The sequence below is a fragment of the Lissotriton vulgaris genome, chromosome 8 (genome assembly GCF_964263255.1).
Source record: "Lissotriton vulgaris chromosome 8, aLisVul1.2, whole genome shotgun sequence".
In the NCBI taxonomy this organism is placed as follows: domain Eukaryota; kingdom Metazoa; phylum Chordata; class Amphibia; order Caudata; family Salamandridae; genus Lissotriton; species Lissotriton vulgaris.
Genome location: NC_141696.1, coordinates 622,105,011 through 622,126,364, shown reverse-complemented (window position 1 = coordinate 622,126,364; position 21,354 = coordinate 622,105,011). Strand labels below are relative to the sequence as shown.

Here is a 21,354-nt window from a genome sequence, read left to right as displayed (position 1 = left end):
TCAGAGATCCCCGCCGGGTAACGGGCAGGTCCAAATAGGGCAGGTGCTTCTCTACCAGGGAAGCAGAGGGTAGGTACCCACACTCTTCCCCCCCAACCCCCCCCCCCCCCGGAATCCTAAAAAATAAGGTTTACATATTTAAATATAACTGTTCCACGTGCATGCTTTACTCTCTATGGGTATGAACATGATTGTTTGTTACATGTTTTTATTTATAGTTTACTAACAATTGGAAAATGGAGAACGAACTTATCTCACTCCCATATACTGCATCCTACATTGGAAAGGTTGAGGTTTAGGGGTCTGGGAAGCGGTGCTTTAATAGATTGTCTGAATGTCATAGAGGGAGTAAGATGGTCCCTATTAAATGAATAATTGTATAAACCTGCCATATTATGGGATTAAGGTCAAAGAAGAAAATTAATTCCTGCGCCAAATATTATGGAGTGTAACCCAAAAATAAAAGTGCCCACTTCAAAAGAAGTTGTGGTAACCCAAACTCTAAAATGCTGTCACATTAAAACTTATAGTCATCATAAATATAAAACGTTAAGACAGTGAAGAAAAAGGTAACAAAATGTCAGTAATTTAATTGTTCAGCTGGATGGTACCCCATGAAAATGCAATTTGAGTTTGAACTGCAAAATACATGAAAAAAGATTCTGGGGGTTGAGGGAGGCTGAGCCTCTTTAGATTTCAAAATTCAATATTTTATTAATTTTTGCACAGTTAATAAAAACCATTGAAATGGTAATGCCCCTGATACATCTTTACATCATCAAAGGCAGGGCGGAGCAGACTATCACTTTGAAACACATTATTCAGACAAGGCAATCTCATACAATAGCCATAATGCCCGGTAAAAACATCAAAATTGAAGATAAAATAACAATCATATTCAGTGAAGTGGAGAAATACTGAGACGTGGTGCAAAATAGTCTGTGATAAGTTTTTGAGAAACGGAGACCAAGTGAGAAGAGGCAATGGGAGGAAAGAATAGATTTTTCCAAAATTCTCACATATTATCCTGACTTTGCAAGCGTTTGACTATCTGTTCGTGTAAAACAGAGAGCAGATGCCTCCGAGCATGTGTCAATGCCCCTTTTTAAATATAATGGCTTTAGGAGGACTCTTCTGGGGGAATCCAAGGCAGGACAGCAGCACAGAAGATGTAGCCATGATTTGGACCTGTAATTCCACAATCTACAAGCCCCCTCCTCACCACGTGGGGCTCAACTGTTAAAAGCAGTGGATCGCAGGCCTAGAAGACGCATAAACATAATGTTTCTGCGGGCGATGCGTTTAAACTGTCATTGAGATATGGTTGTGGAAGCCCCGGGAGGTCCAAATCGTTCAAAGGGAGCAGAATAGTAGACGATTTTAAGGCCCGGCAGTCCATCTGGAATGAGATTTGTCTTGCCTGATTATTTATAACCCTTTTCCAGACTGTGTAGGGAACAGAGTCTGCTGTTAGAGATGACTCCTCAATTTGTAGGGATCTTGTGGCCTTTAGAATTTGTCAGTTCAATGGGTTCCCAGAACTAGCAAAGGTTTCTTTTAGACAAACATTAAGAGTGTTATCTGCATCTTTTAATACCCTTTTGTAATACTTCAGGGTGTCTGCCTCACAGGAGAGAGATTGTCTATTAAGGCCCAACTCCAGTCATGCTCTTGCCCTATGTATTTATGTATTTCAGAAGTCGAAAGACGTTTTTGTAAATATTAATCTGGGCATGGTAAAGACTGGCCGCACATGCCTTCGTAAAGGCCTGATGCTCTTAGCTTAGGGGAGGTAGCAGGGTGGCTTTAATCACCTTCAGTATAGGATCTTCTAAGGGACTGCTCAGGGACTGATTGAGTTGGGTCAGGCTGTATGTTATGGCCCTTGCTCTCTTTTTCAGAGCAGCTAACGGATGGTCTGGAAGACTCACTAAACCATACCCCCAAGTAGTTGTACTTTGATGTACATTTAATCTTTGCGGACCTGATGTTCCATGTTAGGGTTTTCTTTTTTGCAGCAGCGGCCAAAAATCAGGACCTTAGTATTGTCCTGATTGATTTTAAGGGTGTTAGCTTTGTTGTATTCATCAAGCTTACACTGGGCTCGTTGAAGGCCAGATTTGGCCTGGTCCATTATGACGATGTTGTCAGCATATTGTAAAATCTGCAGATTCGATTTTACATGAACCAATTGTGGCAGAATCAGACTGCTATGCTCCAGGTATCTCCCGAGATCGGCAGTGGAAAGGTTGAACAAGAGGGGTGTGAGGATGCATCCTTGCTTTAGACCGTCTGATATAGAAATTTTTGCAGTGGGCTTTACATATTGAGGCCATGTTTTTGGCAGTGAGCACTGTACCATTGAGTTTATGCAAGCGTACAGCCCTCCTTAGGGCTCTTCTGTTGTTGACTATGGCCAAGTTGAGGGACTGCCGCTAGGGGCGCCTAGGATATCTGTTGTGAACTTCGGGTCCCGTTAGGAGGTCTCTTAGTTTGGTGATTGCAGTAGCCCACCTATGGTGATACTCAGTAGAAAAGCTTTGAGTAAAGTTTAGAATTATTTCCGTGAGCCAGAGGCCCACCTTATCGGTACCTAGAGAATCCCATTTAATTCTTCTAACTAGGGTATGGAGTTCGATCTGCATTGAGTGCCCCACTTCAGTGACTTTGGCAGCAACATGGACTTGTTTATCCATTATTGTAGTCAAGGGATTATGATCGCTCTCTGTACGAGTGGGGATCTCCAGTTTAACTATATGAGTTTTCAGAGATGTTGATAAAAAAATATAATTGATGGTCGAAAGATTCTTAAATGTTGCAGATAGATAGGCTCTGGGCTCTTGTACCAATGTAATTTGCTTAGTGGAGCATAAATTATAGTTGGATAATAAAATATTCATGGCTTGCTCTTTAGTTTTGGTGGCAAGGAGATCATTGAGTCCCAAGTCCCTGATGGTAAAGTTGCCTAGTAACAAAACTTCAGCAGAGGCAAACTCAAGTAGGAGCTCTTCCAAATGCTTAATCAGAAGAGCTGTTGCAGATGACTTAGATGTTTTGGCTATGTTATGAAAACAATTGATTAAAAGAAGAGGGCAGGCCCTTGATTGGGTCGAAAGACCTGAGATTAGTAAACTTTGCCCAGCAGTGACATTCCGGTAGAGAGGTGTAGCTGTGATTGTACAAGAGTGTTTGATGAAGATGGAAAATCCCACAGAGTGTCGGCTGAAAGAGTTAGGCCAAGATGCTGGTTGGAAAAATTCATAATAGCCATAGAGAGCTGTTGGGTATAACGACCAAGTCTCTTGTAAGCAGATGATGTCACTTTTGCTCAGATAGTCCACTGCTGATTTAGATAATAGTGTTGTCTTGAGCCCAGACGCAGTCCAAGAGGAAATGGTCAGTTTGGTGTCCAACCAACTTGACGAGCCATTAGGAGGAGAACGGCTAGGAGCAGAATTCTGACTGCTCTCGTTGAGGAAACCCATGGTGGCTATGAATGTTGTGGGGGGCTGAAAGGTGTGGGTTACATCTCACCGAACGTTGATTAATATTGTATGAGATTTTCATGGAGTTGTCCAAAGAGTGCAAGGGTGGATTGTTTATTTGTAGGAAGGTGTCCCTTCCTGCACATAAACAATCCTAGAAATGGCATCCTGTCACTTTCATGTGTGCTGCTTCATGCAACACACATGAAAGTGACAAAATGGCATTTTTTTAAAGTTTGTTTATGTGCAGGAAGGGACACCTTCCTGTACATAAATAAACAATGGTATTTTGCCTTTTCCACAAGGCAGCACACATGGAAAAAGCAAAAACGAGGAGAAATATTGCTTTTTTACCTGGTCTTAATTTTGGAGCTGCCTCATTTACACCCCACCCTTGTACATAGGGGGCAGCGTCAAAATTAATGAGTATTGCTGTGGAATGCTTACCCCAACACCCACTGCCCACCCCTTTCACACTAAGCATAGCTTGAAAGGGGGCCTTATGTACAAGGCAGCTTTAAGTCATCTTAAGTGGCTTAACGTTACCTTGTACATATGGCGCAGCCCCTATCGCCACAACAATGTCACTATAGGTGACGTTGTGGTGATCATAGGGGCTCTTACATATGCCCCCTAGTGTGTTCTCGGCATGGGTAGCACCAAGAGAAAGCTGACCTACCCAAAGCACGAATGCAGGAGTGCCCCGTGCCATGAAGAGGTCCTGCGGTCACCATGCGCAAATTCTGTGTGCTCTGCATTAAGACTGTACCTTTGGCAGGGAGCAGGATTTACTAGTCACATTAATTAAATCTGATCTTGAATTCGTTTTGGGAACATTGATAATATATAACTGCATGCTTTAGAGTTTGTATCTTTACAAAGAACTTTACTGCAAGCTGTCAAACGCACAAAAGCTACACATCTACACTCACCAGTGGGCGGCTCAGGAGCTGCTGTTGTTTTTGATCTCGGTGTTTGTGTTCTTTCAACGATGGGTACTCGGGTAGGCCGAGGCACATGTCTTATAGATGAAGAAGGGGCCCGGGGCACTAACCCATTTCCTGTGGGCAAACCACAAAAAGTAAACTTCATAACATGAATAGTTTGTAAACACTAATCGGGAAAATACCACCACAGGTTCCAAGTCATAGTTTTTTCACTTTTGAATTACATTTATTATTACAATACTGACATTTAAAATACTATTAATAACATACTTAAATAGATTCAGTCAGCTATCAAATACATTCACGTTTAATCTTTTCTGCTTAGTCGTTCTTCTACGTCACATACATGTTGAGTAGTTGATTGGAACCTCAGAGATAAGCAATGCACTTGCCCCCTGGAGAGAACATTTTGTTCCCTAACAATTGGAATTTGATCCTATAGTTTTTATGGCATATTTTTACACACTACTCCTCTTCCTATTTGTATAGGGGCTTCCTGCAGTCACCTCCTCGCGTGCTTTTCTTGTCTGTTCTTGGTGCAGGTTTAATGTGGCCCCTCCACGAGCAGATCTCATATGTAGGAGTAATTTCCGAGAAATATACTTGTTCCTTTGTCCAATTGAGTAGATACCTACCACGTAGGCCTATGTCCTGCTCTAGAAGACTCCGGCTCTGTCAGGGTACTTATACCAAAAGCTTTTTATTTTGGGTTTTTTGGAAAAATGAAGATGAAATTTGTATAGTTCCACATTTATTTAACCAGTAAATATGCACTCATGTTTGAACGCCTACTAGGTTTCAATGCTGGAAACACCTGCAGAAGATAAATCAATGCACTGATAAGAAAGTATGCTCATTTCAGTATCAACCTTGTGCATGTCTACAGCTGTTAAAGCCTCTTTCTTCAAATGCATCTCTTTTTTTAGCCCACTTACCTATCAATCCACACAGCTATTGGTCTGGCAGGCATGGCAGACAGTATTTAGAACTACACAAAAAGCAACCCAATTTCCGTTTTTATCCACATTTAAAAATAAATGTTTTTTGTCTGTATTTATCTGTAAAAGTCAATAAAAACGGAAAACAGGAAACCATAATTATAATTAAAGTACTTACCACAATATACCATTACAAAACACACAACACACACAAAATTGAACAAAAAGGTATTTACAAAATTAACATAATTATCAAATGTATAATTAATATTAATGTAAAACATTAATTATTAATTACTAAAAATAAATTAACTTTGCTACCCATACCCCTACAAAACCCACATTTAAAATCTAAAAAATGAATTAGTTGCATAATTAACAAAATGAATTAAGAATTAAACAAATATTATTCATTAAAAATAAATATTAATTCATTAAAATCACCTTCCCAGCCTTACCCCTATAAACCCCACAACCCACACCTAAAATAATGTAACAAAACAATTAACATAATTATCAACGAATAACTAAATATTAATTACCAACTAATAATTAATTAAAAAGAAATTACTTCCCACCCTTTACCCCTATAACCCTCAACCCACACCTCCCCAAATAATCACACAATTAACATAATTAATTATCAATGAATTAATATTAATGAACAACTAAATAATATTTGATAGAAAATAAATGACTTCCCACCTCTCCACCCCTATAAACCCCACAACCCGCACATAACATTTGCATAAAAAAACTATCAACATAACTATCAATCAAATAAATTAAGTTAAATAAAAATAATAAATAATTTTTAATAGTTAAATTACTTCCATCCCTATACCTCTATAAACCCACATCCCGCTACGGAACTTAAAACCACAAAATTAAACTAGATTCAATGTCCAAACTACTAAAAGTTTAACAAATATATTAAAAAACATAAATAATAAGTCTAAAACAAAATTACATCATATGTCTTTAAAATGTATACTAAAATTCATAACAATAATCAAGAACATATTTTAAACCTTATTTTTTCAAATGATATTAATAACTTCGATATTTTAAAAATCAATATTACTTACTGTAAATCTATATTCTTTAGATTGATATTCTTGCTCACAATATTTTCATGCCACGATATTTTAGACTTGATATTTTGGAATGCCGATATTTCGTACTCAATAATTTGTCTGAATACCACCTAAAAGTCTATGGCCATTTTGCTAAAGTGTTTGTTGTTGGTTGGAGACAAAATGGCAAAATATTTTTTTTCTTGGGGATCCAAAAATCCTTGCACCTGAGCTGCTGCAAAATCAGCTTCTAGTAGACTGACTTATTTTTTAACTCTTTAAAGAAAATACAAGTGAACAGTATAATTACCACAAGACACAACAATTTCTGGTGATGTATGAACAGAATTATTTCTACGTATGGAGAAAAGGATATTGGTGTCAAACAGTTCAAAGCTAATGTGGCATACACAGCAAAACAAATATAGAAACATTCTTGCTCTCAATTCAAATAGGAGTATAAGATATCAATCACAGGACCTTCCTGTTATAAAACAAAGAAAAAGTGTAAAATGGATTAGAAGGGCTAAAGAATACCTTGCATGCCATCAATTAGGTACCTTGGTGTAAAGCACAAGCAGTCAATCGATTTCAAAAGCAAGTGTTAACACAAATATGGAGATATGATCCAAATTGGATGTCTGTGATATTTTTGAGAGTTTACATGTCTAATGGAAGATTGAGAATTTTTTCAGGGTTCTCTGCAAAATCACAATAGTTACAGGGTTATTGTGTGTGTGACAAAGTAGTTTATTAGTTGGGGTGAATGATAGACAGGTAATAATGTTGCTATTCTTCTTAGGTCCAGTAAAAGTTTTAATCATTTAAACCTCAGCTCAGCCCCTGGTAGCTATGGCACAGAGCAGAGAGGGTTAACTTAAAAAAATGTGGAAAGTATTTTGAATTGCAAACACATTTAAAATGGTCAAAATCACAACACTATAAGGGGAATAATAAGGGGAACTGGGGATATGAGTTTTAAAATATTAAATAAAAATAACACCAAAAAGTGCATAGTGCCAACTGCTGGCAAATGGGCACGCTAGACTGACAGGGGCATTATACCTGCAGCCTCTGCCAGGGACCTTACCCATTCAAGAGGGGTGGCCTTTTCAGCCCAAAGCCAATGCATACCTGGGAGACTCTGCCAGGCAGCCCCATCTGCCTGGCAGCCCTATCATTTTGCCAGGCAGCCCCGTCATTTTGTGTTACACCACTGTTGATGGGACAAGAGTAAGGTATAACGTTGACGTGATGGACTTCAGGTTGGATACAAAGACCGGATTGGTTCCAGTCAGAAAGTTACCTTCATAATTAGAAAATGTTCAAGAAGGTAGTCTTCCGTGGGACAAGGCTTCAGGCTAGATGCGAAGATGGATTAGCTGCCAAATGGTTGACGAAGGACAAGGTCTTGATAAAGCTGTTAATGGCAGAAGGAAAAGCTAAGAGCAAGAAGTGTCCAGAGTTTGAACCTAGAAAGCTGTTGACGTCGATCGGATGCTGCTCGGTCTTGTGCCTGGTGAAGCTTTCAACCTTCTGACTTAGTCTTTTCTGATATCCTCAGTGGGGCAAGGCTGCAGGCTGTAGCCAAAGAGGGTTCAACTGGTCATGCACCATCAGAGGATCCGCTGGCAGGTTGGTCCCAGCCCCATAAAGGTTTTCAAGGTAATAAGTTAGAAGCTTGAAGCCAAGTCCAGATTTTTCATTTTTAGGCATGAGGAGTACACTCTGTGACCCACAAGCCAAGGGTTCCAGAACCTCAGGAAAAGCACTTGGGGATCAAGTCTCACTCCAACAGAAGCCACCAGCAGGGTCCAGAGCAGAGCCACTTAAAACTGGTAAGCTGAGCTCTTCCAGGAAAGTGGACTCCTTGCAGCTTTTGTGATGCTGTAGCTTGACAGAAGGTCATCTAACTGGGCCATGGAGTCCACTACTTTGTCCAGGGTACAAGAGGGAGCGGTTCAAGCCTTTCCATTCTCCTCACAGGTCTAAACAGAGGGTGCAGTCTTTTGTCTGTATTCCACAGGCAAAATAGAGTTCTGAAGAAGGTGCCCAGGGTTCCCACATGTATGTCTAGCACTAGCTTGTGAGTGAGTGTGACTTCTGGCCTGTCCCATACTAATAGGGGAAACGTTCCTGGGGTAACCTACCCAATTGTTCATATTTTACAATGTGTCTACTGCAAACAAACCTGCAGTGCATCTCTTTATGTAAAACTAAGAAGGCATAGCCTTTTTCCCCTGTGTAGAGCTCATATTCCCACCCTAGAGGTGTAGCTAGGGAATAGTGCAGCCCTTCCTCTAGGATCACTCAAAACCTGTTCTGGAGCAGTCCCTCTACTCCTGGGATTGGTGCCTGACTGGCTAGAGGAACAAAAGAAGGAAGCAGGCCCAGGTGTTAGCTACGTCTGCCTGTGATAGGGTTCACCTCTTTGAAGTTAAATAAGTTCCTGCCCTCTCCTCTCTAATTTCGCACTAATAACGCAGAAGGAAGCTCTGGCAACCATTCAGAGCTATAAATCAGGATAACCGGAGGACCCATGCCCTCCTAAATCGTGGAAGGAGCTGGCTAACTCCTCCTTTCAGACACTGTCTGAAATTTGGAACACCCTCCTGACTGCAGGCATTTTTCCGGATTTATGGAAGCATGTAACGCTCCTCCCCCTTAATTAGAAATCTAATGTTGATTCAGGTGATCTCAATAACTATAGACCAATTTCTCTATTGTCTGCACCAGCGAAAATGCTTGAAGAAATAGTGCAGAAACAGCTGGCCAACTTTATTGGGAGCCACAGCATCCTGCATGACACACAATCGGGGTTCCGCGCAGGATTCAGTATGGAAACCGCGCTAATAGAGGTGGCGGACTCAGTCAGGATAGAGATGGATTCAGGGGCATCAACTATGCTGGTGCTCCTGGATCTCCCTGCAGCATTTGATACAGTGGACCACTCCATCTTGGCCCAGCGCCTTCAGGACCTGAAGATTGAGGACACAGCCCTGCAGTGGCTTAAATTTTCCTCTCTGGACGCACACAGAGGGTGGGGCTTCAACCCCATCAATTCAAACGCAAGCTCCTATGGTGTAGGGTCCCTCAATGGTTGGCCCTGAGCCCATTGCTTTTTAACATCTATTTGGCACCATTATTTGCATTGATTGCCAACTGGGGGGTGAAGGCGATCTCGTATGCCGACGATACCCAGCTGGTATTTCCTTTCAAAGATCTGTCGAGTGCCTCTTTCTTGAATTTTAAGAGTTGCTTCAAAGACTTAGCGCAATGGATGAATAACAACAAACTCAAGCTGAATGCCGAAAAAAACTGAAGGTGCTGTTCTTCGGTAACAGCCAACCTCCCGCCGCAGACCTTTGGTGACTGGAGGAAATGGGTTGTCCCCCCACCCCCGCAGGCTGCTCAAAAACCCTGGGTGTAAAATGGCAGGCGGATCTATCATTCTCGGCCCAAATTCATCATGCTTTGGTAGTTTGAAGAACCTGCGCAAAGTCTTACACCTTTTCCCAGAAAACTGCCGTCGCTCAGTGGTTCATGCTACAGTAACCTCCCGCCGGGACTACGCAAATGGCCTATATTTAGGCCTTCCAGCGTAACAGATAAAGAAACCTCAGTTGGTTCAGAATGCGGGTGTAAGATTGCTTAAACATGTCCTATTCAAGCAACATATCTCTCCACACATCAAAGAATTGCACTGGCTACCGGTCGCCAACAGAATAAAGTTGAAGGCCCTAACCTTAGCCTTTCGGGCATTCAATGGATCCTGCCCCAATTATCTGAAGCAGAGGCTTGGTGGGTACAAACAGCGTCGCCTACTTAGATCTAGCCCCCAGGCCCTGCTATGCTCCCACTAGTTAGGAAAGCTCGACTGGGGGGCAGATCCTTTACGGTTAGGGCTGCCATGCTCTGGAATACTCTGCGCAGCGCCATGCGACAAATCACCTCTGAAACCATTTTTAGAAAATCAATTCAAACTTGGCTTTTTAATCTGGAGTAACCTGCTGCACTCTCTGCTGTACGCAGGTCATCCTGTAAGCCACCTGTTGCTTTAACGCCGGGACACCTCCTAGGAGGTAGCTGTTCGCGCTCCATGAATCACAGTATTATTATTAATATTATGGTAATCGGGTCAGAGGTACAGAACACCTCACCACACCCAATAGCTTTGACACAGCTCTGAGAGGAAGTTTGCACCTCATCATTGTGCTATTCATCTCCTAGGTAACAGTTTGAAGATCATTCAAAGTAGCTTCTAGAAGCTTTAGGCAAGTTAAAGGTGACATTTTAGAATCAATCATTTTTGTTAGGCGGATAGGACATCTCAGAACACAGCCCAGCTGCCTACATCAACTTGCCGGCAGGGCGACTTTTCACAGTAAGGACACAGTGTCTGGTTCTACACCCCGGAGGGCGACCCCGCGTAAATGAAGAGGCTCCGTCGCCCCACCTGAGTTGCAACCACCACTTTTATGAAGGAGAAATCAAAAACAAAAAGGAAAAAACAAGGAAACAAGAGCAACAAAACCCCCCCTCCCGTACACCGCACACATCCGAAACACCCCACCACTCACCCTCCCACACTCAACCCCCACTCCGCATCAGCTTCTCCAGATCCCACATGCTCCTAAGATTTCCGCCTCCCCGTTAACTGACTGCAATCAATGGAACTTCAAGTAGCCGGCGTGGCACCTACAGGTTCTAAAGGAATAAGTTGTAAAATTTGCAGATATTTCGGGCATGTCACTTCCTGCATGCTTTTAGACAATAACTGCAAAAACGGATCCCATATTTTAACATACTCAGAGCCCTTCCCATCCATACCCAAAGAGAGTCGCTCCATAGCCAGAGTATGCCATAGTCGTTGGATCCAATCCCGGGGGTCGGGTATTGCTGGAGAACCCCACTGCCCCAAAAGAACCTACCTCGCAGCCAGCAAAGCCAACGCAATTTGTCTGCTCCTGAGAGAGCGCAATGGGAAAAATTTAGTATGGGGAAGCCCCAGCAACGTGTGTTCAGGTAGCCGTGGAAGTGTAATCTGGATAGCAGTATCTAGCTCATCAAGGACTGTAGCCCAGTAACGCTCTAATTTTGGACAGCGCCATAGCAAGTGGATCAGCGTCCCTGACATCCCACAATCCCTCCAACAGAGGCCGGACTTTGCAGCATCCCACACCTTGATGCGCGCAGGAGTATAATACCAGTACGTCGCTGTTTTGTAGGCTGATTCCGTCCCTGCAGTGTTAGATGTCGTGTGGTGTGCCCTATAGAACACATGTTCCCATTCTTTGGCCGTCAGGGGTCGCTCTAACTCCGTTTCCCAACGGACTTGCGCTTTTGTACGCTGCTTCCGTGGGCAGTGCAAAATCATCGCGTAGAGTTCCGAAATGAGGCTCCAGTCATCTCTTTTGCATACCAGCCAGCATTCAAAGGGCATTAGCGGCCGTGACATGCGGGCTACGTTGGCCGGCTGGGTCACCCAGTGTGCCACTTGCGTGTGATGGAACGCGCCCCCTTCGTGCAACTGGAAGTACTCCGTGCGCAATGTGGTAAAAGGGATCAGACCATCTAGGTCGAAGAGCGAGCCCACCCTTTTACAGCCTTCCTCTCGCCAGCGATGGAAGACCGGTGATGCGCAGACCGGTGGGAAGTCGGGATTGTCTACTATGGGTGTCATTGGAGAGGGGAAGGAAGTCCAGCCCTTCCGGAGTGCTAGCTGGTCCCAAGCTTTCATCGTCGGAGAGGTCACTGGAGAGGAATATAATCCCTATAATCTCTACGCTTGTGCGGCAGCCATAATTCTCGCCAAATGTTACATCCGGCCACCGTCTGGTCCATAAAGTTCCAGTGTTTACTGGACAGAGGTCTGTTCCACTCTACTATGTATCGAAGACAGGACACTTGAAAATACGCTGCAAGCAGAGGAAAGCCCAGACCACCTGCCATCTTCGGGGTAGTAGCCACTGTAAATGCAAAACGCGGTCTCTTGTTGTGCCATAAGAACTTGTTGAGCAGACCCTGCAGTCTCCGCAACATGCCTGGCGGTGGGCTCAAGGGCAACATCTGAAACAGATAGAGTATACGGGGAAGCACAGTCATCTTAATTGCAGCCAATCTCCCAAACCAAGCCAGTTTAAGGCGGGACCAGTCAGAGAGGGCCTTAGTAACATGCTCAGTTAGGAGGGCATAATTTAAGGACAGGGTTTTAGCTAGTGTAGCTAATCGTATACCCAAGGACGTGATATCTGATTGCGCCCATTGGAAGGTAAAGTCCCTCTGCAGGTCCGCCATATCACCATCTGGGACCGAGATGTTGAGAATTTGCGACTTAGAAAAATTAACTTTAAACCCTACAGCCTTTAGGAAAGCGAGGAGCTCAGCATACATACACCGCAAGGAAAAGTGGGGATTAGTCAGGGCCAAGATAACATCGTCGGCATACAGACTAACTTTATGTACGTCAGCTCCAAAATGGATCCCTGAGATATCGGCATGAGATCGAACATGCTGAGCGAAAGGCTCCATATAAAGCGCAAATAGTAACGGGGAGAGGGGACACCCCTGTCGCGTCCCCCTAGTGATCAGAAAGGAGGCAGACCGACACCCATTCACCTGCACCACCGCTGTGGGGGCTGCATAGAGGCACTGTATCCATCGCAGGAAGTTGTCGCCTATACTGAAAGCCGTCAGCACCTCAAACATGTCGCCCCAATCAACACGGTCAAATGCTTTCTCTGCATCGATAGAAAGCAGGAAGGCCAGCGTCTCTGAGCGGTGCACCAGATCCAAGAGATGAAGCAGTCTCTTAATATTATCCCCCCCCCCGGCCTAGTTGGGATGAACCCTGCTTGATCAGGGTCGATCACTCCGTCCATCAGAGGGCTAACCCTCGCAGGCAACACTCCTGCAAATAACTTAGCATCAATGTTGAGGAGTGAGATCGGCCTATAGGAGCCGCATTCCGTAGGGTCCTTCCCTGGTTTGAGGATGACCGATATAGCTGATTCAGTCATGGAGGGAGTCACCACACCTGTGTTGAGGAAGGAATTAAAAAGGCGAGTTAAAAGGGGAGCCAGCTCCTTACAGTACGTTTTATAAAATATGGCAGAAAAACCGTCTGGCCCAGGTGATTTAGCTAACTTCAGCCGTGCGATGGCCAATATAACCTCCTCTTTTCGTATCTCTGAGTTCAATGCTCCCGCTGACTCCCGATAGAGGGGTGTGATGCTCGACAGTGCAAGATACTCCCTTATGCTCTCAGGCGCAGTTCTCCTTCCTATACAGCGAATGATAAAAGTAGCGAAAGGCATCAACAGTGATGTGGGTTCCCGCCCGTGGCTCTTTGATTGCTTGAACAGTGTGCAGCTGTGTGCGCGCGCGCAACCTGTGAGCCAGCATCCTACCCCCTTTATCCCCGCATACGTAGAACTTGTGCTGTAAGCGCAGTAAGGCATGTGCTGCTCTATCAAGGTCTAGGTGCTTGAGCATACGTCTCATCGTCTCTAGTTCTCTCCATACTCTTGAGGCTCCCATTCTCTTATGGATCGCTTCTAAGCCATGCACATCCCCTTCCAACTCTGCACGCTTCTCTCTGCGCAGCCTAGCATACGTTGCAGCGTGCGCTATAAAATATCCCCATACTACTAACTTCAGAGCTTCCCAAATCAAGGCCAACGGAGTGCCCTCCACCACATTGTCTGCTAGGTAATGAGTGATAGTGTCCCGAATCTTTGCCACCACAGAGTCAGAGTGCAACATGGAGTCTCGAAGGCGCCAACCGGCCGAAGGCGGCCGGGCACCACTGAATAAAACCATGACAGAGATGAGCGCATGATCGGAAAGGGTGCGCAGTGAGATGTCTGCAGCTGATAAGTGGGGCAGAAAAGAGGATGAGGCCAGGAAGTGATCGAGGCGCGCATATGTATTGTGGGCAGCTGAATAGTAGTTGTAATCACACTCTTGGGGATGCTGGATGCGCCATACATCGTACAACCCACCCTCTGAAAGCCACTGTTTTCCACCTGGCGACCAAGCACCAGTTTGGTTTAATCGCTGCTCCGATCTATCTATCCCCCCCTCCATCACAAGATTGAAATCCCCACCCACCAGGATTAGTGCATCTGGAGACGCCAAAACCTGTTCAAGGGCTGCACGAAGAAAGGATTCCTGCTGGACATTGCGAGCATAAATAGACCCTACTGTGAATAGTGAGTCGCCCCATTGAACCCGCACTGCCAGGAACCTCCCCCTGATGTCCACTACTTGGGAGAGCACTTTACAATGAATACGGGCACTAAACAGCAGTGCAACCCCAAGTTTCTTACTCGGGCCCGAGGATCAAAGCTGCAGTGGAAAGCGCTTGTCATGCGCCTGACATCTTTTAGAAAGGAGATGCGTTTCCTGTAAGAGGCACACATCACCTTCTACATTCTCCAAGAGCGACAGGTTTGCAGCACGCTTCACCAGGCTATTTAGCCCTCGAACATTAAGGCTCACCACTTTCAACTCTCAGGCCATTCTACACTAGGAACAAAAACAGAGCTAACACCCATTTCAGCATTGAGGTCATCAAAGCACAGCATGGCGCGACTAGCTGTCGGGGATCCCCCCTAGTGTCATTGGGAATTGATGTGGAACCCCCCAGACTCTTACCATGACCCCCCTTAGCTGATGTGGAAGCCCCTGAAACTACCCCAAACTCCCCCGCCCACCTTCCCCACCTTCCCCCCCTCCCCCAGACAAGGAAAACTCCAAAAACATAGGTCTCAACAATACAAAAAAAAAGAAGTAAACAAATGTCCGTTAAACAGGCCCAAAGAGCAGGGGAACATGGCGTCAACCAACCCTTTATCCACTTCCTGATACAGGATTCCTCCCCAGACAAGGACATAAAAAAAAGGCTACTCATCCATTTCTTGGGAACAGTCTCTTCCTGCGCCAGCTACGGGCCCTGGTTGTGCCCAATCAAAGATCCGTGCCTCATGTGCCTGTTGATGCGTCCGTCACTAGAACCACAGGAGCAACCGCAGCTCCCCTTTCCAACAGGCTTGCTGATACAGCAGGTTTTGCTGCGGGAGCCGGCTTGCCGACCCTCTGCAATTCCTCGGAGCGCCGCCGTCGTCTGCTAGGAGAGCCACTCGTTTCAGACGGGGTCTTGGGTCATTCCAGTCCCAAACTTTTAAGGGCCGCGCCCAGCGACCTGACCGGGATCAGCTTGGCCTTCCCTGCTCCCTCAGATAGGTAGTGACAGGCTTAAATTCCCTCCGTTTGACCAGGGTAGCGGCCGCAAGGTCCTGAAACAGCATAGGGCGGTGGTACCGAAACTGAAGGGGAGTAAGGTCATGCGATTTTCTCAAAATCCTTTCTTTAAGCTGAAAGTCATGCACACATACTAATATGTCCAGAGGTGGGGCCCGGGTTCCCCTCGGCAGACCCACTCGATCAAGCTGAATCTCCGGTAGGTCCTCCTCGTTTAAGATATGTCGAAAAAGAGCTCCCACGTACTCCCTCAAGTCTGATCCCTCTCCTTTCCACAGCACCGCCCGAATCCGAATGTTACTTCGCCGAGATCTGTTCTCCAAGTCCTCGGTATGGGCCTGTAGATCTAAGTACTGTTCCGTTAGTCGTATCACGTCTTGCTGAAGCCGATGTATGTCCTCCGCCGTTCCCAGGTCATGCTCCTCCAGCGTCGCAACTCTCTCTCCCACACCGTCCACATCCCGCCGCATCTCTCTCAGATCAGACGCTAGCTGGGAACAAAACTCCGTAATGTCTTCCTTAATGGCAGAGAACAATTCCAGCATGAAGGCCTTAGTTGCTGGCGCATCACTGTCCTCCCGCCGCGGAGACTTGTTGGCGGTTGGCGAGGCAGTCTGCGGAGCCACTCTCTGTGTTCCGTCCTTCGAGGGTTTGTCCTTCTTGAGCCTGGCCGCCGCCATCACGACTTCTGAGGTGGCCCACAAGTAAAGTACCTGGGAGCGCCCGACAAAATCAAGACCTCCTACTTAGAGTCGCCGCCACTGAAGATCCACACACGCAGGAGGCAGGTAGGGCCAAGATGTCTCCTCCTAGGTGCATGTGTGGGAGGCACCAGCAAGCAACCCACAAACCCCCTTGTGTCTCTAGGGGCCAGACAAGGACCTCTGTACTCCCACGGCCCCCACCTCACAAGGACCAATCGAGAAAAGGAGGCTCACTCCGGTCGTAGCCCCACTATCTCTTAGATGGCCATCCCAGCCGGTAAAGGTCGGCCCAAAATGCTCTCTGCAGTCGCGTCACCCGGCCCCTAGCAAGCAAAGACCAGCATAATCGCATCTGAGCCCCGAGCGGGAAAAGTCCAGATGCTAGGCGGGAAGCGGTAATGCGGGAGGCAATGAAGGTGGCAGTGAGGGCCCACCGCTTCTCCCCCGAGCTCCGTGCACTACTGCAATCAGCACTAGGGGTGGGAAAAAAAGGGTCCTGCCGTGCACCCAAGGCCTCCGTGATGCTCCCCGGGTCGCTGGCCCACCGAGGTCACCGGGCTGCAATTCAGGGCGCACTCGACAGTCCAGGCCGCACAGCTCTCCTCCCGGCCAGAGACACCGCCCCCACTCTGCAGCGCTGGCCGACCGCCGATCTCCAGTGCCGTCCAACGGGCTGCAGACCGAATTTCAGGCAGCCCGCGGGGTTCCCTTCCCACACCTCACCTCCGGAGAAGAGCAAATCAGTGCTTCCAGCGCGGGTCGATCAGCTCCAGCGGCTGAGCTCGGTTTCCAGCATCTCCCATCACCGATGTCGCTGCCGCAGGGACCCAGCGGGGCTCCCCCACCACTCTGCCTGCGGCTGTTGCCCCTTCCGCACCGGGCTAGGGACGCCCCACTGCTGCTTCCAGCGTCCCAGCAACGTCCTCTCCGACCACACTGCCTCCGCAGGATAAGTCGCTCCGCTCCGAGTCTGCTAGGCCGCTGCACTCCGCTGACCACGAGGCCCTCCCGGCGTGCCACTCGTCTGGGCCGCAGCTCCGCTTCCAGCTCAAATGTAACAAATAGGGTCGCTAACCGCTGTCGGCCAGTTCCAGGGCACAGGACACTGTTGTTTTGAGGGAGGATGGATGCCTTTCAGGGCGATATGCAATGCTATAAAACGAGCGGCGCCGGAGGGACTAACAAACACGTCTTACTCTGCCGCCATCTTGGCCACGCCCCTAAAGGTGATATTTTAAAGGTAACTTTGGTAAGATATTTATTACAAATCTAACTTTACCAATGAATTGGATGTGTAATACATATTTTATAGGTCTAATAATGAAAATTTTAGCTGGTTCCTAGGCAGAGGTGACACTGTTTAATTTTAATATCCATTCCCAATGCTTTCTATGCAACAGCTAACCCTGCTACACTGAAGATAGCTTTTCAGGCCTTGTCACTGTAAGGACATGTTTTACATTAATGTTTTATATGTCCTACTTTTAAATACCATGCTCCCTGTGTTTTGGGACATTAAGGCCTTATAGGGTTGACTTAAACATATCTAAAAGAAGGCCTGTCAAAAGGGATGGTTTTGACAGATTGAATTTGCAGTTTAATCCGGTACAGACAGGTTACTAATAGCGGGCCTACCGTCATGTTCTATGCAGGCAGTATTGTGGTGGCAAAAAGTATGCTGCAGTCCACTAGTGACATTTAACTTACAGGCCCTAAGTACATTTTGTACCATATAATAGGGACGTATAGGTAAATTAAATATGCCAATGAGGAGTCTAGCCAATTTAGACCTGTTTTAGGGGTCAGAGCACATTCTCTGGGACTGGTCAGCAAAATCCCTGTGTACATTCTCTGGGACTGGTCAGCAAAATCCCTGTGTACAGAGCCAAAATACTAGCAGCATCAGTCCAATAAAAGGAAGATGATCCTGCACAAAGAGGCGTTTCCTTACAATATGCCACTTCACTATCAGATCCCGCATCATCAAAGGGACTGGCATATAATTTAGAACAGATTTTTTTTTTACTTTGCTGGGAACTGGAGTGCACAGATACATACTATACCAACCATCTTAAGTAACTAGTTAGTACTAAAAAGATTGGCCTTGGAAGACAGTAGAGATCTGTCACACAGTACTGGTTACCTGAGGACTTTAATATAGTTCACCCAGCAGTTACCATGATGAAAAGGCTGAATATAACACAGTTACTAAATACTTTCCCCATAGCCAATTAGTCATGTTTTTATTGGAGCATTGTTCATATAACTTTAAACAAACATTTAAGTACAACAGTGACACATGAGATCATATTTTTGTTGTTTTTATTTTATCAAAACTTTTCTTCTCTTTTCTTTAAATGTTTTCTTTCACAATATATGTATGTTCTTTATAAAGGTGTATTAAACACAGTTCATATCAATTATTGCATGATTCTAAACACATTTCTGTTTATCAATAATTATTTAGATCAAAAATTACATAGAAAATCATAGCAAGAACCGCAGAAAAAAACACACAATATCCCTGGTTTGACTTTAATAAATACAACCATACCACAATCGCTCAAACTCATCCACTTTCACCAGCTACATACATCCAGTATCTGTACACAGTTGAGTATTATGTATAACAAAGAGAATCGCTGCCAAGGATTGAAACACTGTTTAAAGCACAAGGCTCAATACAGGGTCTACAGGGTTAACGTGCGTTTCGGTGGAGTAAGGGTGTTAAACCACCTTCCTCAGGACTTTTTCAGATACCCACTTCAAACTTTCAGCTACCAGGGAACCTGAAAATACATAAACATATAAGCACTGTTGTCTCTTCAGGAGAAACCACACTGTTAAGATTGGACCCAACATGAACACCCACATAATACTTACGGGCCGCAAACAATCCTCTTGTTACGTAGGTGCCCACTCGTGATCCTAAGAAAGCCACACACATGCTAAAATTCAACAACACATTCATATATCCAGGTGCACTAGTAAATTCAAGTGCCAATCACCAACAAAAAAAAATAACAAACATTGTCGCCCGAAAGATAGTAAAGTAACCATCACCATCACCCTGTGAGGCGGAATCAAAGAAAAAGAAATCCTAACCAATAATGCACTAACATATCACAAATAACTTACACAGAAATGGAGGGCAGTATTTCTTTAAAGCAAAGGTCTAAAAAAATGTCATCTTAGGTTTCACAGACTGTAGTCTATCCGGGTCCCCATTCGTAGAGAACTCTGTACTCCTAAAGTGAGAGGGCATCTTATTGAGTGATTGAATGACAATTAAGTTATAGCCTGCTGATTCTGTCTCAATAAGCCTGATATTCTTACCAGCAATATAATCCTTATTTATTGCAAGGTTTTTATCCTTAGTTTATCATCTTTATGAAGTCATCTTATAAATTTAGCAATAGGCGAAGGCTCAGTAGTAGTCCTTAGGAGAGATGAAATATCATCATTTTGCTGTTGGACTACACTATTTGTTCTTTTGGAATTTTAAGGAGATAAAAAAACATCATGTTTATAACTGACCTCGAAGAGTAGGGTAATCTTTAATCAATAGTGTTCAGTCTTGAATAAAGCAGTTGTCGCATATTTAGGTGCTTTCTACTGGTTTCCCTAACGGAAACAACAATAAGTCCGATTTAGGGCCAGTGCCGGTGGTTCGTACTACACATAGATTGTGCTTGATCAAATAATTCCTCAGTCGTCGCAATAGATAAAAAGACCCCAGAAAGGAATATCTTTCTCAAATTATTAGATGCCATGTACCTATGGCCAGATGCTAGCAGGTCCCCCATCCCGCTAAAATGTCAATGACAAGCCACAAGGACACAATGTTGATAAGTACATGTATAAAAACTCACGGTCCGTTTTACCCTATGTGCTAATAAAGTTGTACTTCTTTCAAGAATTAGTGTCCCAATGTTCACGAGTGCAACAACCCGCTTTGAGTGACCGCAAGAAGCCCCAAAGACACAATGTCAGTAACCTCCCACTCAGTGGCTCAATACATCAAAAGTCTAAATCCGATTTCACTCATATGCCAATGAAGTTATATTTAAAACGAGTGTGCCGTATCACCCACGTGTGCATATCTTCCGCTTACCGTTCGCTATTTGTATATGTTCCTCCGTGTCGGCCGCCCGATGACACAGGGATAAGTGGCGATTTAGTCGCGGTTATAAGTAACCCCAATTTATAGGCGAAAGCATGACGGTCCTTATGCACGACGTAACACTGTCCACGTTAATTCCCCAAAAACTCCTAATGCACACAGAGAGAGGACTAGTCTCTTACCCTTGCCAAAATCGCCATACTGAAATGCCGAACAGCTACTATTTACTTGAAAAGACCCCTCTTTTTTTTAAACTCTTGAAGTAAAGCTTCCACATAAGAACACAAAACTTCCCTCCATTGTGACAACTACCAAGCATGTCCTATAATTAACATAAAGTAAAAAACTATGCTACGTTTCAACAGTTTCAAGATAACAAATTACAAAACTAGCCCATTTACTAGCTATACCCCAATTTCACTTATGGTATGATCCCATTCATAGAGAAATGAGGTTATTACTCTGCATAGACACGGTGATTTAAAATTATAAACATTCCTAAACATTCAGCCGAGTTAAATTTAACAAAGTCGTATTACAATTCTTCTTCCACTACCCGCAAGATAACCCTGGGCAACTAATGAAATATATTGTAGGTTTATCCACCTTATTAATGTATGGGTATTACTACATACATCGATTACCAACCAGTTCAGAATGTCATCAATCATCCCTGAGTTTTGATAGGTCCGCATTCTATTTCTAACAATGACAGATAACAGGAAGGTGTTCCACTATTCTGATAGATATAACTCAGATGAATTTACAAATCTCCTCTCGTTATCACTATTCCTATCATTCCACTAAATTCCATCCA

At 44.7% G+C, this 21,354-nt stretch overlaps 1 protein-coding gene across 18 annotated transcripts in view; it reads right to left on the bottom strand.

Annotated features, from left to right (window-relative positions):
* Nucleotides 1-21,354, bottom strand: part of ABI3BP (ABI family member 3 binding protein) — a 1,784,442-nt gene that overhangs the window by 189,884 nt on the left and 1,573,204 nt on the right. For all 18 annotated transcript variants that reach the window (XM_086934483.1, XM_086934484.1, XM_086934487.1 and 15 more), the window contains one exon: nt 4,418-4,546. In XM_086934483.1, coding sequence (XP_086790609.1) covers nt 4,418-4,546 — 129 coding nt within the window. The remainder of the gene's footprint in view (nt 1-4,417; nt 4,547-21,354) is intronic.